The 15,750-nt window shown below is 42.4% G+C and overlaps 1 protein-coding gene across 6 annotated transcripts; it reads left to right on the top strand.

The window, feature by feature from the left end:
- The first annotated feature begins 3,021 nt into the window (after positions 1-3,021).
- On the top strand, positions 3,022-15,232 carry LOC112250983 (peptidyl-prolyl cis-trans isomerase FKBP8). 6 transcript variants are annotated; one of them, XR_006083445.1, is made up of 9 exons: positions 3,022-3,180; positions 3,663-3,909; positions 4,019-4,188; positions 4,401-4,489; positions 8,726-8,946; positions 12,176-12,348; positions 12,426-12,503; positions 12,586-12,703; positions 13,923-13,969. XR_006083445.1 is itself a non-coding variant. In XM_024421562.2 (9 exons), exons 2-9 carry the CDS (start codon positions 3,663-3,665, stop codon positions 14,347-14,349), a joined length of 1,200 nt encoding a protein of 399 aa, XP_024277330.1. In that variant the 5' UTR covers positions 3,022-3,180; the 3' UTR covers positions 14,350-15,232. The 6 variants fall into 6 exon arrangements, 5 of the variants coding, with proteins under 5 accessions (XP_024277330.1, XP_042178025.1, XP_024277333.1 ...); XM_024421562.2 differs by lacking the exon at positions 12,586-12,703 and adding an exon at positions 14,263-15,232 and having other exon boundaries at positions 13,923-14,057; XM_042322091.1 differs by having other exon boundaries at positions 12,606-12,703.
- The last annotated feature ends 518 nt before the right edge of the window (positions 15,233-15,750 follow it).

Here is a 15,750-nt window from a genome sequence, read left to right as displayed (position 1 = left end):
TAAATAAATGTGTGTTTTGAACCTAGTTCGGTGTTTTTGGCAACCGTATCAATTCATTCAGTCATTTTCTTTTGAACCAATTATTTATATATACACTAGATGACTACTGGGTGCTGTTTTGAAGCCGCCGCGCCTCCATCTTGGCACTCCCCCATGATTGTAACATATTTTGGGAAGCTATACGCAGTAAGACCCGAGGTGTGGTATACAGTGCCTTGCGAAAGTATTCGGCCCCCTTGAACTTTGCGACCTTTTGCCACATTTCAGGCTTCAAACAAAGATATAAAACAATTTTGTGAAGAATCAACAAGTGGGACACAATCATGAAGTGGAACGACATTTATTGGATATTTCAAACTTTTTTAACAAATCAAAAACTGAAATTGGGCGTGCAAAATTATTCAGCCCCTTAAGTTAATACTTTGTAGCGCCACCTTTTGCTGCGATTACAGCTGTAAGTCGCTTGGGGTATGTCTCTATCAGTTTTGCACATCGAGAGACTGACATTTTTTCCCATTCCTCCTTGCAAAACCGCTCGAGCTCAGTGAGGTTGGATGGAGAGCATTTGTGAACAGCAGTTTTCAGTTCTTTCCACAGATTCTCGATTGGATTCAGGTCTGGACTTTGACTTGGCCATTCTAACACCTGGATATGTTTATTTTTGAACCATTCCATTGTAGATTTTGCTTTATGTTTTGGATCATTGTCTTGTTGGAAGACAAATCTCTGTCCCAGTCTCAGGTCTTTTGCAGACTCCATCAGGTTTTCTTCCAGAATGGTCCTGTATTTGGCTCCATCCATCTTCCCATCAATTTTAACCATCTTCCCTGTCCCTGATGAAGAAAAGCAGGCCCAAACCATGATGCTGCCACCACCATGTTTGACAGTGGGGATTGTGTGTTCAGGGTGATGAGCTGTGTTGCTTTTACGCCAAACATAACGTTTTGCATTGTTGCCAAAAACTTCAATTTTGGTTTCATCTGACCAGAGCACCTTCTTCCACATGTTTGGTGTGTCTCCCAGGTGGCTTGTGGCAAACTTTAAATGACACTTTATGGATATCTTTAAGAAATGGCTTTCTTCTTGCCACTCTTCCATAAAGGCCAGATTTGTGCAATATACGACTGATTGTTGTCCTATGGACAGAGTCTCCCACCTCAGCTGTAGATCTCTGCAGTTCATCCAGAGTGATCATGGGCCTCTTGGCTGCATCTCTGATCAGTCTTCTCCTTATATGAGCTGAAAGTTTAGAGGGACGGCCAGGTCTTGGTAGATTTGCAGTGGTCTGATACTCCTTCCATTTCAATATTATCGCTTGCACAGTGCTCCTTGAGATGTTTAAAGCTTGGGAAATCTTTTTGTATCCAAATCCAGCTTTAAACGTCTTCACAACAGTATCTCGGACCTGCCTGGTGTGTTCCTTGTTCTTCATGATGCTCTCTGCTCTTTTAACGGACCTCTGAGACTATCACAGTGCAGGTGCATTTATACGGAGACTTGATTACACACAGGTGGATTGTATTTATCATCATTAGTCATTTAGGTCAACATTGGATCATTCAGAGATCCTCACTGAACTTCTGGAAAGAGTTTGCTGCACTGAAAGTAAAGGGGCTGAATAATTTTGCACGCCCAATTTTTCAGTTTTTGATTTGTTAAAAAAGTTTGAAATATCCAATAAATGTCGTTCCACTTCATGATTGTGTCCCACTTGTTGTTGATTCTTCACAAAAAATACAGTTTTATATCTTTATGTTTGAAGCCTGAAATGTGGCAAAAGGTCGCAAAGTTCAAAGGGGCCGAATACTTTCGCAAGGCACTGTATGTAGGTAAGACCCGAGGTGTGGTATATGTAAGTAAGATCCGAGGTGTGGTATATATAAGTAAGACCCGAGGTGTGGTATATATAAGACCCGAGGTGTGGTATATATAAGTAAGACCCGAGGTGTGGTATACACCAAACATTATTAAATGCATGTAATTTTGTCCTTTTATTTAGATTTATTTAAAATACTGTTGAATTCCATTCATTCCTATGGAGGACTGCTTCTTCGTGTTGGCTTAACCTGTTGTGATGTTTTGATAACTGTAAATCTCTCTAGGACAAGGTAACTTTTATCAATATATTCACCTGTATATACCCCCCCAAAAATGAAATGCGGCAGGTAGCCTAGTGGTTAGAGTGTTGGACCAGTAAATGAAAGGTTGCTGGCTCTAATCACCGAGCTGAGAAGGTAAAAGTCTGTCGTTCTGCCCCTGAACAAGCCTACCACTGTTCCCCGGTAGACTGTCAATGTACATTTGTTCTTAACTGACTTTCCTAGATAAATAAAGGTTAAATAAACATTTTGAAAATATATATGTAAATAGCTGCTGATATGGCTATCATAAAGAACTACAAATGCCATGATGAGACTGCTGAATCGAGGTAAAGGTAAACTATTAACTAATGCTAGCTAAACATAGTAATGAATAAATTGGAACCATTTCTTTAAATGGACAATTCTGTGAACAGTCTTGTGCAAGTTTTTAATTGACACAATTCAATACCTGTTAGCAAAGGTGTCCTGACGTGCAGGAGCTTGCATGGATTTGTAGTTTTGCATGATGTCTACTTTAACGCTAATTAACATTTTCGAATGAAATTAAATAGAGCCGAATATATTGATAAAAGTCACCTTGTCCGAAAGCGATTTACGTGGTTATCAAAACCAGGGTAAGCCAAAGTGAAACACAGACCTTCATTTAATTGTTTCAAAAATCCCCTGTGGGGAAAATTAATGGAACCATTTCCCTATTTGACCGCTAGGTTTTACGGGTAATATGACACCTCCACTGTTGGGTTCGATATGGTGACTGGTGGCTTCAAAGCCTCTCATTTGTCAATGCAGAGCATCAGCAATCCAGGGTTTATATCATTGGTTTGAACAGCCAACTAATCTGTTTGACTGTTATCTGGATTTACCAATCGCGTGATCGCTTACAGAGGATGAGCCAATAGAAATAAAGAAACGATGTCAGGCCAAGTCTTCCTACGCCTGCTAAATTAGGTTATTGGTTTAGGCCCAAGGTGAACTCAGGAAGAGTCTGCCATCGCATGACATAAGCATCAAGCAAAGCTAGCTATTGTCACAAACTCTTCGATCAGGCATTCTGTCCTTTTATCAAGCATATCATAAGGTAAGGGTACTCACTGTAGCATCGTTAAAATAAACATGAAGGACACAATTGAAGAGGGGTATTTTTGTATAAGATAGCAACTAACTAGCTAGCCTTCTAGCAGGCAAGCTTGGTCGCTAGCTAACTCACAACAACAAACTTCTCAAAGTATTCGAAACACCCACTGAAATCCTGAACATGTATTGCTAACTAACTAAACTAGCTACTGTAGCAAGCTAGCTAACTTTCTGTTTTCGAACGTTTCTAAGAAACGCAATGCGTCTTCACTGTTATGGTGACGAGCTAACGTTACCAGACCCAGAATCATAGATGAATCTGGTCAAACCACAGCAATCCATTCTTTCTAAACATGAGTCACTGTATAATTCCAGTGTGTATAGCCAATAACAGCCCTTTATTTGAAAGGCACAGTTTATGCTGTTTACCAAAACATGCTTGTCTTTTCTCTGCTGTATTTCTAAATCACATTGACATTTCAACAGATGACTGACGAAGAGGAGGTGACTGGTGCAGGTGATAACCCACAGATGATTCTAACAGGGAAGAAGTCAGGGAAAGCATCGCTGCTGGACAGTGGGGAAGACTTTGAGATGTTGGATGATGATGAAATTGATGATGACCCTCCTCCTTTGGAAGATGCTGGGGGTGGGAAGAAGACTAAAAAAGAGCCTGCAGAGGACCAAGATGCTAGCCCTTCATCTTTAGTAGATGAGTGGATGGATATACTAGGTAACAAAATGGCCCTCATATTTACTATAGGTCAAAGAAAAAGGACAATGATCACATATTGACAGTTGTCACCATTTGGTTAAGCTTATTCTCACTTATCTATTTGCAGGTAATGGCCAGCTAAGGAAGAAAGTTCTGCGGGCAGGGAATGGGCCAGACAGCAGGCCCACAAAAGGCCAGAATGTCGTGATTCACCTGAAGACTTCACTGGCTGATGGGACTCTTATAGAAGAGCAACCGGAGCTGTCTTTCACTCTGGGAGATGGTGATGTCATCCAGGTACATTCTACTTAGTATTTTAAGTGATGGCAAATCTGATCTGATTCTATACAATGCAGTGATGTGAGTAGATATGAGAAATGTAAATGGAACAAATGTATGTTTCAAGTTCAGTGTTGCTTTTATCCACCAGCAATGCCTCCAACTTTGATCTTTGATTTAAGATGAGAAGTAGAACTATCAGGTTTTAACTCTTGTGTGCTTTCTCGCAGGCTCTGGATCTCACAGTGCAGCTCATGGAAATGGGGGAGACGGCCCTCGTCCAAGCCGACGCTAAATATGCATATGGTGCCCTGGGGAGGTATGGAGGGTTTCTTAATCTTGCTGGTTCTTTGTGGTTTCACTGGCATGTCTCGTTGTTGTTACCCAAACAAGCCATCTATTCTAAGATTGTAATTACCTATAAAGATAACTCGTCAAACTAGATATCATTAACCCTTGTGTCGTCTTAACATTCTGTATACTCCCCTTTTCCTAAGGGACAAAAAAATGACCCGCCTTCACTAAACCCCTCAAATAAAGCAGCTTAATTGAATTTTAAACCCCAAATCTATTTTGCATGAAGAAACAACATGTCATTCATCACAAACTTTGTGAATATCTGGGTTTTCCCTCTTCCCAATGCAGAAAGACTGCATTTAATCAGTGGACACCGCTCATTTTTATTACAACACCTGTCATAAGAGGTTTTTTATTATTATTGCTAAAGGTACTGCATAGGTGTAAACACATTTTTTTGCAAGTGATGGCACTTGTATAGCCTAAGAAAGTCACAGAAATGTGCACAAAGTAGTTTTGAATGCATTTTATTTAAGGGAAACTAAGTCTTGAACCTTTTTTGCAACATAATGATATTATTTTATACTGTACAATGAGGAATTCAACTACATAATACATAGTCTTCTCCCATTTTTGGAACCATTGCCCCCACCTACAAGGTGTATAAACAACAACAATAAAATAAGGTAATAGATACAAAACAAAAATGTGAAGAACATAAATCAATCAACTCTAATTAGCACATATGACAGTATGCAAGTGTCTGTGCATGGACTTTGCAGATGTATTTCTCACATGTGCAGCACATAGTATTTGTTTTACAGTCCTTCTTTGGGGGGCAGAATTGGCATCTCCTTATCTTGCCTGCTGCAGCCTCAGGCCAATATTCAGCCTCCTAAACAGCTTTCACAAGCGCTGCTGTGTGAGGGAGGCGCTCCCTTCTTTGAATGTGTGGGGCTCCAAGAACCACACCCTCTTGTTCCGCTTATCAGGCATCCAGGTAGGGTTGATCTTGTTCCATATCACGAAGGCTTTGTATGAGGCCCACTGGCCTCTAGTCATCACCCCCCTGCAGCTATAAGTTCCAATCACCTTGTCCAGGTTGTCCACGCCTCCTTTGTTGTAGTCCAGGATGATGGCTGGCTTCCTGTCCTCACGATCACTGATCTCAGCCGTTTTGTGCAGTGTGCTCAGGAGGACCACATTATTGTTCCTCTTTGGAGGTAAGAAACTAGAGTGGTGGTGGTGGGGGTGAAGGCAAAATTTGATGAGAAGGCCTCTCTCCCCCTTGTTGCGAGGAGTGCAGGGGGGAGCTCAGGCTTGTTCTTTCTAACTGTGCCAACCATGGTGATCTTCCTCTTCAGGAGCTGCTGGCTGAGTTCATAAGAGGTGATGAAATTGTCACACGTGACATTGTTCCCCCTCAGTCCATCTGTCACATCAAGCACAACCCGCATCCCCTGGTTCTTCTCCGGGCCTCCGCTGGTTGGCTTCCCTGTGTAGACTAGCATCTTCCAAGCGTAGCTGGATTGTGTGTCACAGGCCACCCATATCTTGATGCTGTACTTTGCTGGGCATATACTGCTGGAAAGGATAGTGACCTTTTGACAAAAGATTGTTTTCAGTGACACTGATACTAATCACATAAATCAATGCTATTACAGCAATACGTAATACAATTAACGGTGAAAATCACTTACATTACAGATATGAAAATAGAAATGTACCTCTGAATGGAAACAGCTGCTCATCCACTGTTACTTCAGGCCCAGGGTTGTAGATGTATGGCAGACGCTCCCCCAACTTCTCCTAAACGTCTCTTATGGCCGCCAGTTTGTCTCCCGCACGTCTTGACTCATGGTGACCAAATCGTAGCATTCTTGAGAAAGTGTGAAAGACTTTCAGTGGCACGGAAAATCGCCCTTCCACTCTCTCGATCGCAGAGACTACATGTAGCCTCGCCTCTGGACTGATACACACCCGCTAAGATTAGTAGCCCTATGTAGGCACGCAGGTCAATCTCATCCATCCTTTTCCAGTTGTCTCCATATTTACGGGAACCCTCCCTTTGTAATCTCCAGACTGATTTTTCTTTTTTTCGATGGCTGGTGTGATGAACATGTAGAATGTTGAGGCAATGTCCTGGGCATATTTTGCTATTCTTTGACAAATGTCTCCTTCAGCTTGGGTATTTCTTCTTCATTTGAAGATGATGCATCGTGCTCTGGGTTGTATTATTCCCCATCTTCTTCAGATACCTCTTCTAAATCATTATCTTCTTCTTCCTGGACATCTGAAAAAATCAGCTCTACGACCTGTTGTGCACTTATGGCTTCAGCAAAGAGAGAACTGGGGGGGGGGCTGCTGCTGTCATCTGCAGCACCTTTATAGCCTCTGACTGCATTCCACATTAGTAAAGCATGTTTATTTTGTCTGTGAACTTGAATCATGTGGAGGGGGGATCCTGCACATGCACAAGCATTTTAATTTTGTCTGTGTGCTACTGATTTACCACAATCTAAATTTTGTGTGGTGTAAATGATTTTAGAACTGCCGGGTCAAAAATGACCCTAAGACAATCTTTGTACCCTGGTGGTGTACATCTTTAATGGAAACATGAACAGAGGCAACGTTTCACTTTTTCTAATGTTGGGGTCACTAGGAAAAGTAATCAAATTTCAAGTTGAAAAAATATCATTTCGGGGGATTTCTCTGACCTTTCTAGGGCTAGACAACATTCCGCTGAAAAGGCAGCGCGTGAAATTCAAGACTATTTTTTTTTGTAAATATGTCACTTTCACACATTAACAAGTCCAATACAGCAAATGAAAGAGAGACATCTTGTTAATCTACCCATCGTGTCCGATTAATTTTTTTTTTTTAATAAATGTGCTTTTACAGCAAACGCACAACATATGATTATGTTGGGTCAGTCAAGTCACAAAAACACACACAGCCATTTTCCAGTCAAAGGTAGGAGTGACAAAAAGCAGAAATATAGATAAAATTAATCACTAACCTTTGATCTTCATCAGATGACACTCATAGGACATCATGTTACACAATACATGTATGTTTTGTTCGATAATGTGCATATTTATATCCAAAAACCTCAGTTTACATTGGCGCGTTACGTGCAGTAATGTTTTGATTCCAAAACATCCAGTGATTTTGCAGAAATACTCATAATAAACATTGATAAAAGATGCAAGTGTTATTCACAGAATTAAAGAGACTTCTCCTTAATGCAACCGCCGATTTAAATTTTTTATTTAATTTTTTTAACTTGACGGAAAAAGCATAATCTGAGAACGGTGCTCAGATCCCAAAACAGCCAGAGGAATATCTGCCATTTTGGTGTCATCAGAAGCTAGAAAAAACACAATAGTTCACTTACCTTTGATCTTCATCAGAAGGCACTCCCAGGAATCCCAGTTCGACAATAAATTACTGATTTGTTCCATAAAGCCCATCATTTAGCCACTTGTTAGCGTGTTCAGGCCAGTAATCCATCTTCGTGAGGCGTGAGCACTTCCTCCAGACAACAACTCGAAAGGTTCTGTTACAGTCCGTAGAAACAAGTCAAATGATGTATGCAATCAATCTTTAGGATGTTTTTAACATAACTCAGCAATCAGGTTCCAAAGCATTGGAACGAGAGCAAACTCTGTCGGGAGCGCGCGTCATGAGACAGAGTCTCTCTGCCAGACCACTCACTCAAAGAGCTATTATGAGCCCCTCCTTTATTGTAGAATCCTCAAACCAGTTTCTAAAGACGGTGACATCTAGTGGAAGCCCTAGGAAGTGCATCCGTTATCTCACTGGGATTTCAATAGGCACTGTTTTGAAAATCGATTTCACTTCCTGTTTGTTTTGTGATGCTCAGACATCATTCAAACAGTTTTAGAAACTTCAGTGTTTTCTATCCAATAATAATATGCATATATTAGCATCTGGGACAGAGTAGGAGGCAATTCAGTCTGGGTACGCTATTCATCCAAAAGTGAAAATACTGCCCCCTATCCCAAGAAGGTTAAACAGTGGTGGGTCATTTTTTTTTTTACACTTAAGACAACACAAGGGTTAACTTGTGTTCCTCTTAATGGGAGCTAAACTCCTCAGCACTCTTCCCTTTTTTAAGAAAGAGCTGTGAGTGGAATGCTGCTGTCTTGAGCTCACTGCTTATAGTACACGACCTGACTTTGCTCTCTGCTTGTGTCCTCCCTGCCCTGGCCTCCACAACTGTCTCCACTGGCAGCCTTGCCCCTGAGGTGCTTCCCAGTGCTGATCTGGCCCTGGAGGTACAGCTGCTGGATGCCACTGAGGCCCCCGACCTTGAGCTCCTCTCCCCCCAGGAGAGGGTTGCCCTGGCTGGGCAGAAGAGGGAGAGGGGGAATGTCTACTACCAAAGAGGAGACTACGCCTTTGCTGTAAACTCTTATGGCTTTGCCCTGCAGATCACTGAGTCCAGTTCTAAAGGTGACCGTAGAGACAGATTTTTTTTTTGTTATTTGCGAAAGCACTGTTTTTGGATGGGCCTGGGCACAAGACTCCCTGGAATTTACTAATCAAATCAAATGTATTTATATAGCCCTTCTTACATCAGCTGATATATCAAAGTGCTGTACAGAAACCCAGCCTAAAACCCCAAACAGGTGCAGCTGTGGCAGGGAAGCACGGTGGCTTGGAAAAACTCCCTAGAAAGGCCGAAACCTAGAGCGGAACCAGGCTATGAGGGGTGGCCAGTCCTCTTCTGGCTGTGCGGGGTGGAGATTATAACAGAACATGGCCAAGATGTTAAAATGTTCATAAATGACCAGCATAGTCAAATAATAGTAATCACAGTGAACAGGTCAGGGTTCCATAGCCGCAGGCAGAACAGTTGAAACTGGAGCAACAGCACGGCCAGGTGGACTGGGGACAACGAGTCATCGGGTCAGGTAGTCCTGAGGCATGGTCTTAGGGCTCAGGTCCTCCGAGAGAGAGAATTAGAGAGAGCATACTTAAAAATTCACACAGGACCCCGGATAAGACAGGAGAAATACTCCAGATATAACAGACTGACCCTAGCCCCCTGACACAAACTACTGCAGCATAAATACTGGAGGCTGAGACAGGAGGGGTCAGAGACACTGTGGCCCCATCCGATGATACCCCCGGACGGGGCCAAACAGGCAGGATATAACCCCACCCACTTTTCCAAAGCACAGCCCCCACACCACTAGAGGGATATCTTCAACCACCAACTTACCATCCTGAAACAAGGCCGAGTATAGCCCACAAAGATCTCCGCCACGGCACAACCCATGGGGGGCGCCAACCCAGACAGGAAGACCACATCAGTGACTCAACCCACTCAAGTGATGCACCTCTCCTAGGGATGGCATGGAAGAGCACCAGTAAGCCAGTGACTCAGCCCCTGTAATAGTCGTTAGAGGCAGAGAATCCCAGTGGAGAGAGGGGTACCGGCCAGGCAAAGGCAGCAAGGACGGTTCGTTGCTCCAGTGCCTTTCCGTTCACCTTCACACTCCTGGGCCAGACTACACTCAATCATAGAACCCACTGAAGAAATGAGTCTGCAGTAAAGACTTAAAGGTCGAGACCGAGTCTGCGTTTCTCAGATGGGTAGGCAGACCATTCCATATAAATGGAGTTCTATAGGAGAAAGCCCTGCCTCCAGCGGTTTGCTTAGAAATTCTAGGGACAATTAGGAGGCCTGCGTCTTGTGACCGTAGCGTACGCGTAGGTATGTACGGCAGGACCAAATCGGAAAGATGGGTAGGAGCAAGCCTATTTAATGCTTTAGTTTAGCAGTAAAACCCTAATCAGCCCTTGCCTTAACAGGAAGCAAGTTTAGGGTGACTAACACTGGAGTAATATGATCAAATTTTTGGGTTCTAGTCACGATTCTAGCATCTGTATTTAGCACTAACTGAAGTTTATTTAGTACGTTATCAGGGTAGCCGGAAAGTAAAGCATTGCAGTAGTCTAACCTAGAAGTAACGAGCATGGATTAATTTTTCTGCATAATCTGTGGACAAAATGTCAGATTTTTTGCAATGTTACGTAAATGGGAAAAAAGCTGTCCTTGAAACAGTCTTGATATGTTCGTCAAAAGAGAGATCAGGGTTCAGAGTAACGCCGAGGTCGACTGTACAACCATCAAGATTGTCCGATTCAACAGAAGATCTCTGTTTCTTGGGACCTAAAACAGAGATGCTTGTTCTATCTGAGTTTAAAAGTAGAAAGTTTGCAGCCATCCACTTTCTTATGTCTGAAACGCATGCTTCCAGCAAGGGAAATTTTGGGGCTTCACCATGTTTCATTGAAATGTACAGCTGTGTGTCATCTGCATAGCAATGAAAGTTAACATGTTTTTGAATGACATCCCCAAGAGGTAAAATGTATAGTGAAAACAATAGTGGCCCTAAAACGGAACCTTGAGGAACACCGAAATCTACAGTTGATTTGTCAGAGGACAAACCATTCACAGAGACAAACTGATATCTTTCCAACAGATAAGCCCTAAACCAGACCAGAACTTGTCCGTGTAGACTAATTTGGGTTTCCAATATCGCCAAAAGAATGTGGTGATCGATGGCATCAAAAGCAGCACTAAGGTCTAGGAGCTGTTAGCAACACCTCCACCTTTGCGGGATGCGCGGGGGATATGGTCACTAACCAGGAGGTGAAGCCTTATTTAACACAGTAAATTCATCTGGCTTAAGCCATGTTTCAGTCAGGCCAATCGCATCAAAATTATGATCAGTGATTAGTTCATTGACTATAACTGCCTTGGAAGTGAGGGATCTAACATTAAGTAACCCTATTTTGAGGTTCAGTCTCTTTCAATAATGGCAGGAATGGAGGTGGTCTTTATTCTAGTGAGATTGCTAAAGCGAACACCACCATGTTTAGTTTTTCCCAACCTAGGTCGAGGCACAGACCGGTCTGAATGGGGATAGCTGAGCTGACTACACTGACTGTGCCAGTGGCAGACTCCACTAGGCTGGCTAACAGCCTGCTGCCTGGCTTGCACTCTATTTCATTGTGGAGCTAGGGGAGTTAGAGCCCTGTCTATGTTCATAGATAAGATGAGAGCACCCCTCCAGCTAGGATGGAGTCTGTCACTCCTCAGCAGGCCAGGCTTGGTCCTGTTTGCGGGTGAGTCCCAGAAAGAGGGCCAATTATCTACAAATTCTATGTTTTGGAAGGGGCAGAAAACAGCCATGAGAAAGTTGTCCGGCTGCGGGGACTGTCTGAGGGGATTTCTACTATTATCTGTACTTACTGGTGGAACAGACGCTGTTTCAACCTTTCCTACACTGAAATTACCCTTGCCTAACGATTGCGTCTGAAGCTGGGCTTGCAGCTCAGCTATCCTCGCCGTAAGGCGATCTTTCTCCTGTATATTATGAGTATAGCGACTGCAATTAGAAGGCATCATGTTAAATGTTACTACTTAGCTTCGGCTGGTGGAGGTCCTGACGAACCATGTCCAGATAAAACGTCCGGAGTGAAAAAGTTGAGTGAGGGGGAAAAACTAAAAATATAAACGGTTAGTAAAAACCGTGAAGTTGTCAGGTAGCAAGGTTGGCAACAAAACGCACAGCAGCACGTAAACAAGTCTGCAAGTTGTGACCTGAAATGACACGTAAACTAGGCGTCACGTGGCTCCAACTGATGGTGTGTGTGACTGCTGTTTCAGTGGACATTAGCCTGGAGGAAGAGGAGGACCTGATGGACATTAAGGTGAAGTGTCTAAACAACATGGCAGCTGCCCAGCTCAAGTTGGATCACTACGAAGCTGCACTACGGTCCTGTGTTTCAGTGCTGGTCCACCAGCCAGACAACATCAAAGCCCTATTCCGCAAAGGCAAGGTAGGTATCACACAACTGAATGTGTGGATTTGAGTGTGCATGTCTGAAAGCATCACCATGGACTTCTGTATCTGTAGGTATTGGCCTTGCAAGGAGAATATGCTGACGCTATAAGGAATTTGAAGATGGCCCTGAAGTTGGAACCAAGCAACAAGGTACTGCACTCAACATTCACAAAATCATTATTTAGAAAGATGTGGAATGAAAACAAATTCTCAGGACCACATGTTTTTGCAGTTCTTTCTGACATCCACCAGGTGGTGCCACATTCTCTAATATTGGTGATGAAGGAAACCAGGTGGACTGCAGACTCATCATTTTGGTGGATCTGATTTCGTGTTGTTGCTGTAAATAGGTTGGTTTATCGATGCCCAGGTGATATCTAAGCATTGCTTAGACATGTTGCTCCCTGCACAGGGAGAACCAGGGCGAACCACAGCGCGTTTGCTACTTGGACCATCTGCATGTTAATACTTAACACTCATGACTCCCTCCCCCACCACCCCACTCACTCCTGCCACCTCAGTATTTTTTCAGTCCAACACACCAATGTGAAATCATGCTCTGACAGAATGCCTTGTACAATTGTCCCATACAGTTTTTTTCTTCTTCTTGGACACTAATGTAGTGCATGAGTGTGTTGGGCTGGTAGTTGTTCATATGTTGACATTTTCTATTAGCATTAGACAAGCTCTTGCATTCTGAGCTGCAGGGTGCACCACAGAGTTGGTTACATCATCTCAAGTGTGGCTGCCTGGGAATGTTTATGGTGGTGTTTTTGCTGAAGTGTTTTAGATTAGGAGCAGTAAACCATTACAAGTAGAATCTCAATGGTCTAGATTAGAAGATTGCATATTTATATGCAAAAATTGTGGTCCACTCCCTACTTTTAATTTTTTAAGGATGTTAGGGTTTTCTTGTCTGAATTCATTAATTTAATTAACACAATTTGCCTTTATCTTCTCAATACAAACCTTTTTGTAAAATGGGGAAAGATGACAAGAACTGCAGCAGTTATGTAATTTCTGTCCTCAAACATTACTATTGTGTACATGACCAGAAGTATCGGCTGATTTGAACATGGGAATGCCAAGGGGGGCCCTGTAGAAACCTGATATTGTGAAGCACCCATTTAATCTTGTCAGCAGTGGGAGATGAAACCCTAAGAGCGGAGACTTACCCAAACTCTCTACCCTCCTCTGTCCACAACACAGTGCTTGTAAGTGGCTCCTTGGAAGCTGTAATGGACATTTTGGCCAGTACTGTGAAAATGTCCTAAATTTCCCACTCACAAACCCTTGAGACGAATGACTAAGACTTGATATGAGGGGGCTGCCTCATGCAGGGAAGCTGTTAACTTACTACCCTTTTGTTGGCTGGATTTGTATTGGCACGTTTTTCATTTTACAATAGCATCAATTGCTAATAATCAAGCCACCTGCAGTTAACAGAACACCTGACTATTATGGTGCATAGGGAATGGGTTTTTATATACACAGGCTATGTGATTGTGGGAAGGGGGTAGAGTAGTACGCCTGCAGCTTATTCTCACACTTTGCTGTCTCCTGGGGTAGACCATCCACTCAGAACTCTCCAAGCTGGTGAAGAAGCACTCTGAGCAGAAAGACGCCGAGCAGGCCATGTACAAGAAGATGCTAGGCAACCCAGGCAGCGGTGGCATGCAGAAACACCAGGCCAGGTCATCATGGGTGAGACGGTCCTCACATGAGGCTTAACCTGCTCATGTCAACAAACTGATGCTAGCATAAAATGTTATTTGAACCCAGCTGGGGATCAGAAAAATATGTTTTGAGGTGTACATGGATGTCTTACCTTTTTGAATGTATTTCAAAGTGAGGAAACAGTCTTCCAAGTCAACATAAAGCCTCACATTTTGTTTTCTTTTGTCCCCAGGGTGTCAGCTGGAAATGGCTGTTCGGTGCCACGGCTGTAGCCATCGGAGGTGTCGCCTTGTCAGTTGTCATAGCTGCCAGAAATTAGATAAGACAAATACTTTTTCTGGTGATTGCCTGCACCCTCCACAGTGGGACCTCACAAAAACCAACTGGATATCTGGCAGTGCCTGTTGGAACTGGTAAAAAGAAAAAAGTGTGAAGGAAATGGCTTTATCTGCCACAACCTTTAGTGTGACGGTCCATAAGTTTCTCACACTGTTCTGTCACTGCTTGGGAGAATTATGACAAATACTATACAATAAACATTTGTATATAAAAAGTACTTACCACTTTTTAAATGTGCATATGGCCATTTATTTCCAGAGACAAATTGTCAATTGCTCCTATATGGTAATGATTCTAAATATAAATTGAGCACTCTGAAATGAGAATTCTATGAATGATCGGTCAAAGTTATTTAAAATTAGCGAATGTGATATGGTCCTATATTTTTAAAGCATATGATTGTGCAATTATTTGCATGCTTTTGCTCTTTTACTGGGACAGTGCCAATGATGGGTATGAGATTAATCTAGATGCTGTATTATCTGGCCCTGGGATCCACACAGTCTTGGTTGACGGAAACTGTCACATTCTTTTAAATGGCAGAAAGAAGAAACTAAGTCAATGGAGAATACCTCACTTTTGATAATTCTGAATGGTGTACCTTCTAAATCCAATTTTAGGTCAGTTTAACAAAACATCTATTTGATTATCTATCATTTTGTTAAATTCAGGATACTTGTTATATTCATGATATGTGTTATATTCATGATACTTCTCACCAAATGATTAGTAATCATGTTTTCTCTACAACAGACTATGTAAAAAGACAGTCAAGTGTTGCAGACATTGGTTGAGTTTGAGTTTCTCACATTCCTTTTTGTTAATTTTGTATTTATTTCAATAAAAGTTTGTCAATTCTGGTACTATGAGCCACACCCTTTTTTGTATAATTAACCTTTTGGTATCTGATCTTTAAGATGTCTTGTCACCCGTACAACTGTCAATCTCTGACAGGTTGGGAGTACTTCATCTGTTATTACAGTACATGGACTCAACGCCTACACACTTAAGTCTAATGAGAGCTTGTTACTGTCAAAGAAAGTAAATGGATTTATTTGTTTGTCTATTTTATATTTGACACTATGCTCCTTTTCAATATAAACAATATCTGTGTCAGACGACAGGTACTCATTTGCTTAGAGCAGGGGTGTCAAATTCATTCCGTTGAGGGCAGTGCTTTTTCTTTCAATGTGTGTCCAATGAAGCGCTATACAGCCAGGTGAGGGGAATTCCTAACTAATCCGTGATCTTAATTCATCAATCAAGTAGAATGGAGCGACCCTCCGTGGAATGAGGTTGGATCTATTTTGCTGGTTGGCTTTACAAGCTAGCAAACTAGAGCATTTCCTCATGTCCTATTTTTTTTGTACCAATTTGTTAT

This window comes from Oncorhynchus tshawytscha, linkage group LG05, assembly GCF_018296145.1.
Source record: "Oncorhynchus tshawytscha isolate Ot180627B linkage group LG05, Otsh_v2.0, whole genome shotgun sequence".
Classification (NCBI taxonomy): Eukaryota; Metazoa; Chordata; class Actinopteri; order Salmoniformes; family Salmonidae; genus Oncorhynchus; species Oncorhynchus tshawytscha.
This window is presented reverse-complemented; position numbering and strand designations above follow the sequence as displayed.

Excerpts from the sequence above, each read along its gene's own strand:
- LOC112250983 (XM_024421562.2), top strand. The coding sequence starts at position 3,663 with ATGACTGACGAAGAGGAGGTGACTGGTGCAGGTGATAACCCACAGATG. Across the intron at positions 3,910-4,018 it reads TGAGTGGATGGATATACTAG|GTAATGGCCAGCTAAGGAAG; the intron begins GTAACAAAATGG and ends ATCTATTTGCAG. Across the intron at positions 14,058-14,262 it reads ACCAGGCCAGGTCATCATGG|GGTGTCAGCTGGAAATGGCT; the intron begins GTGAGACGGTCC and ends TTTTGTCCCCAG.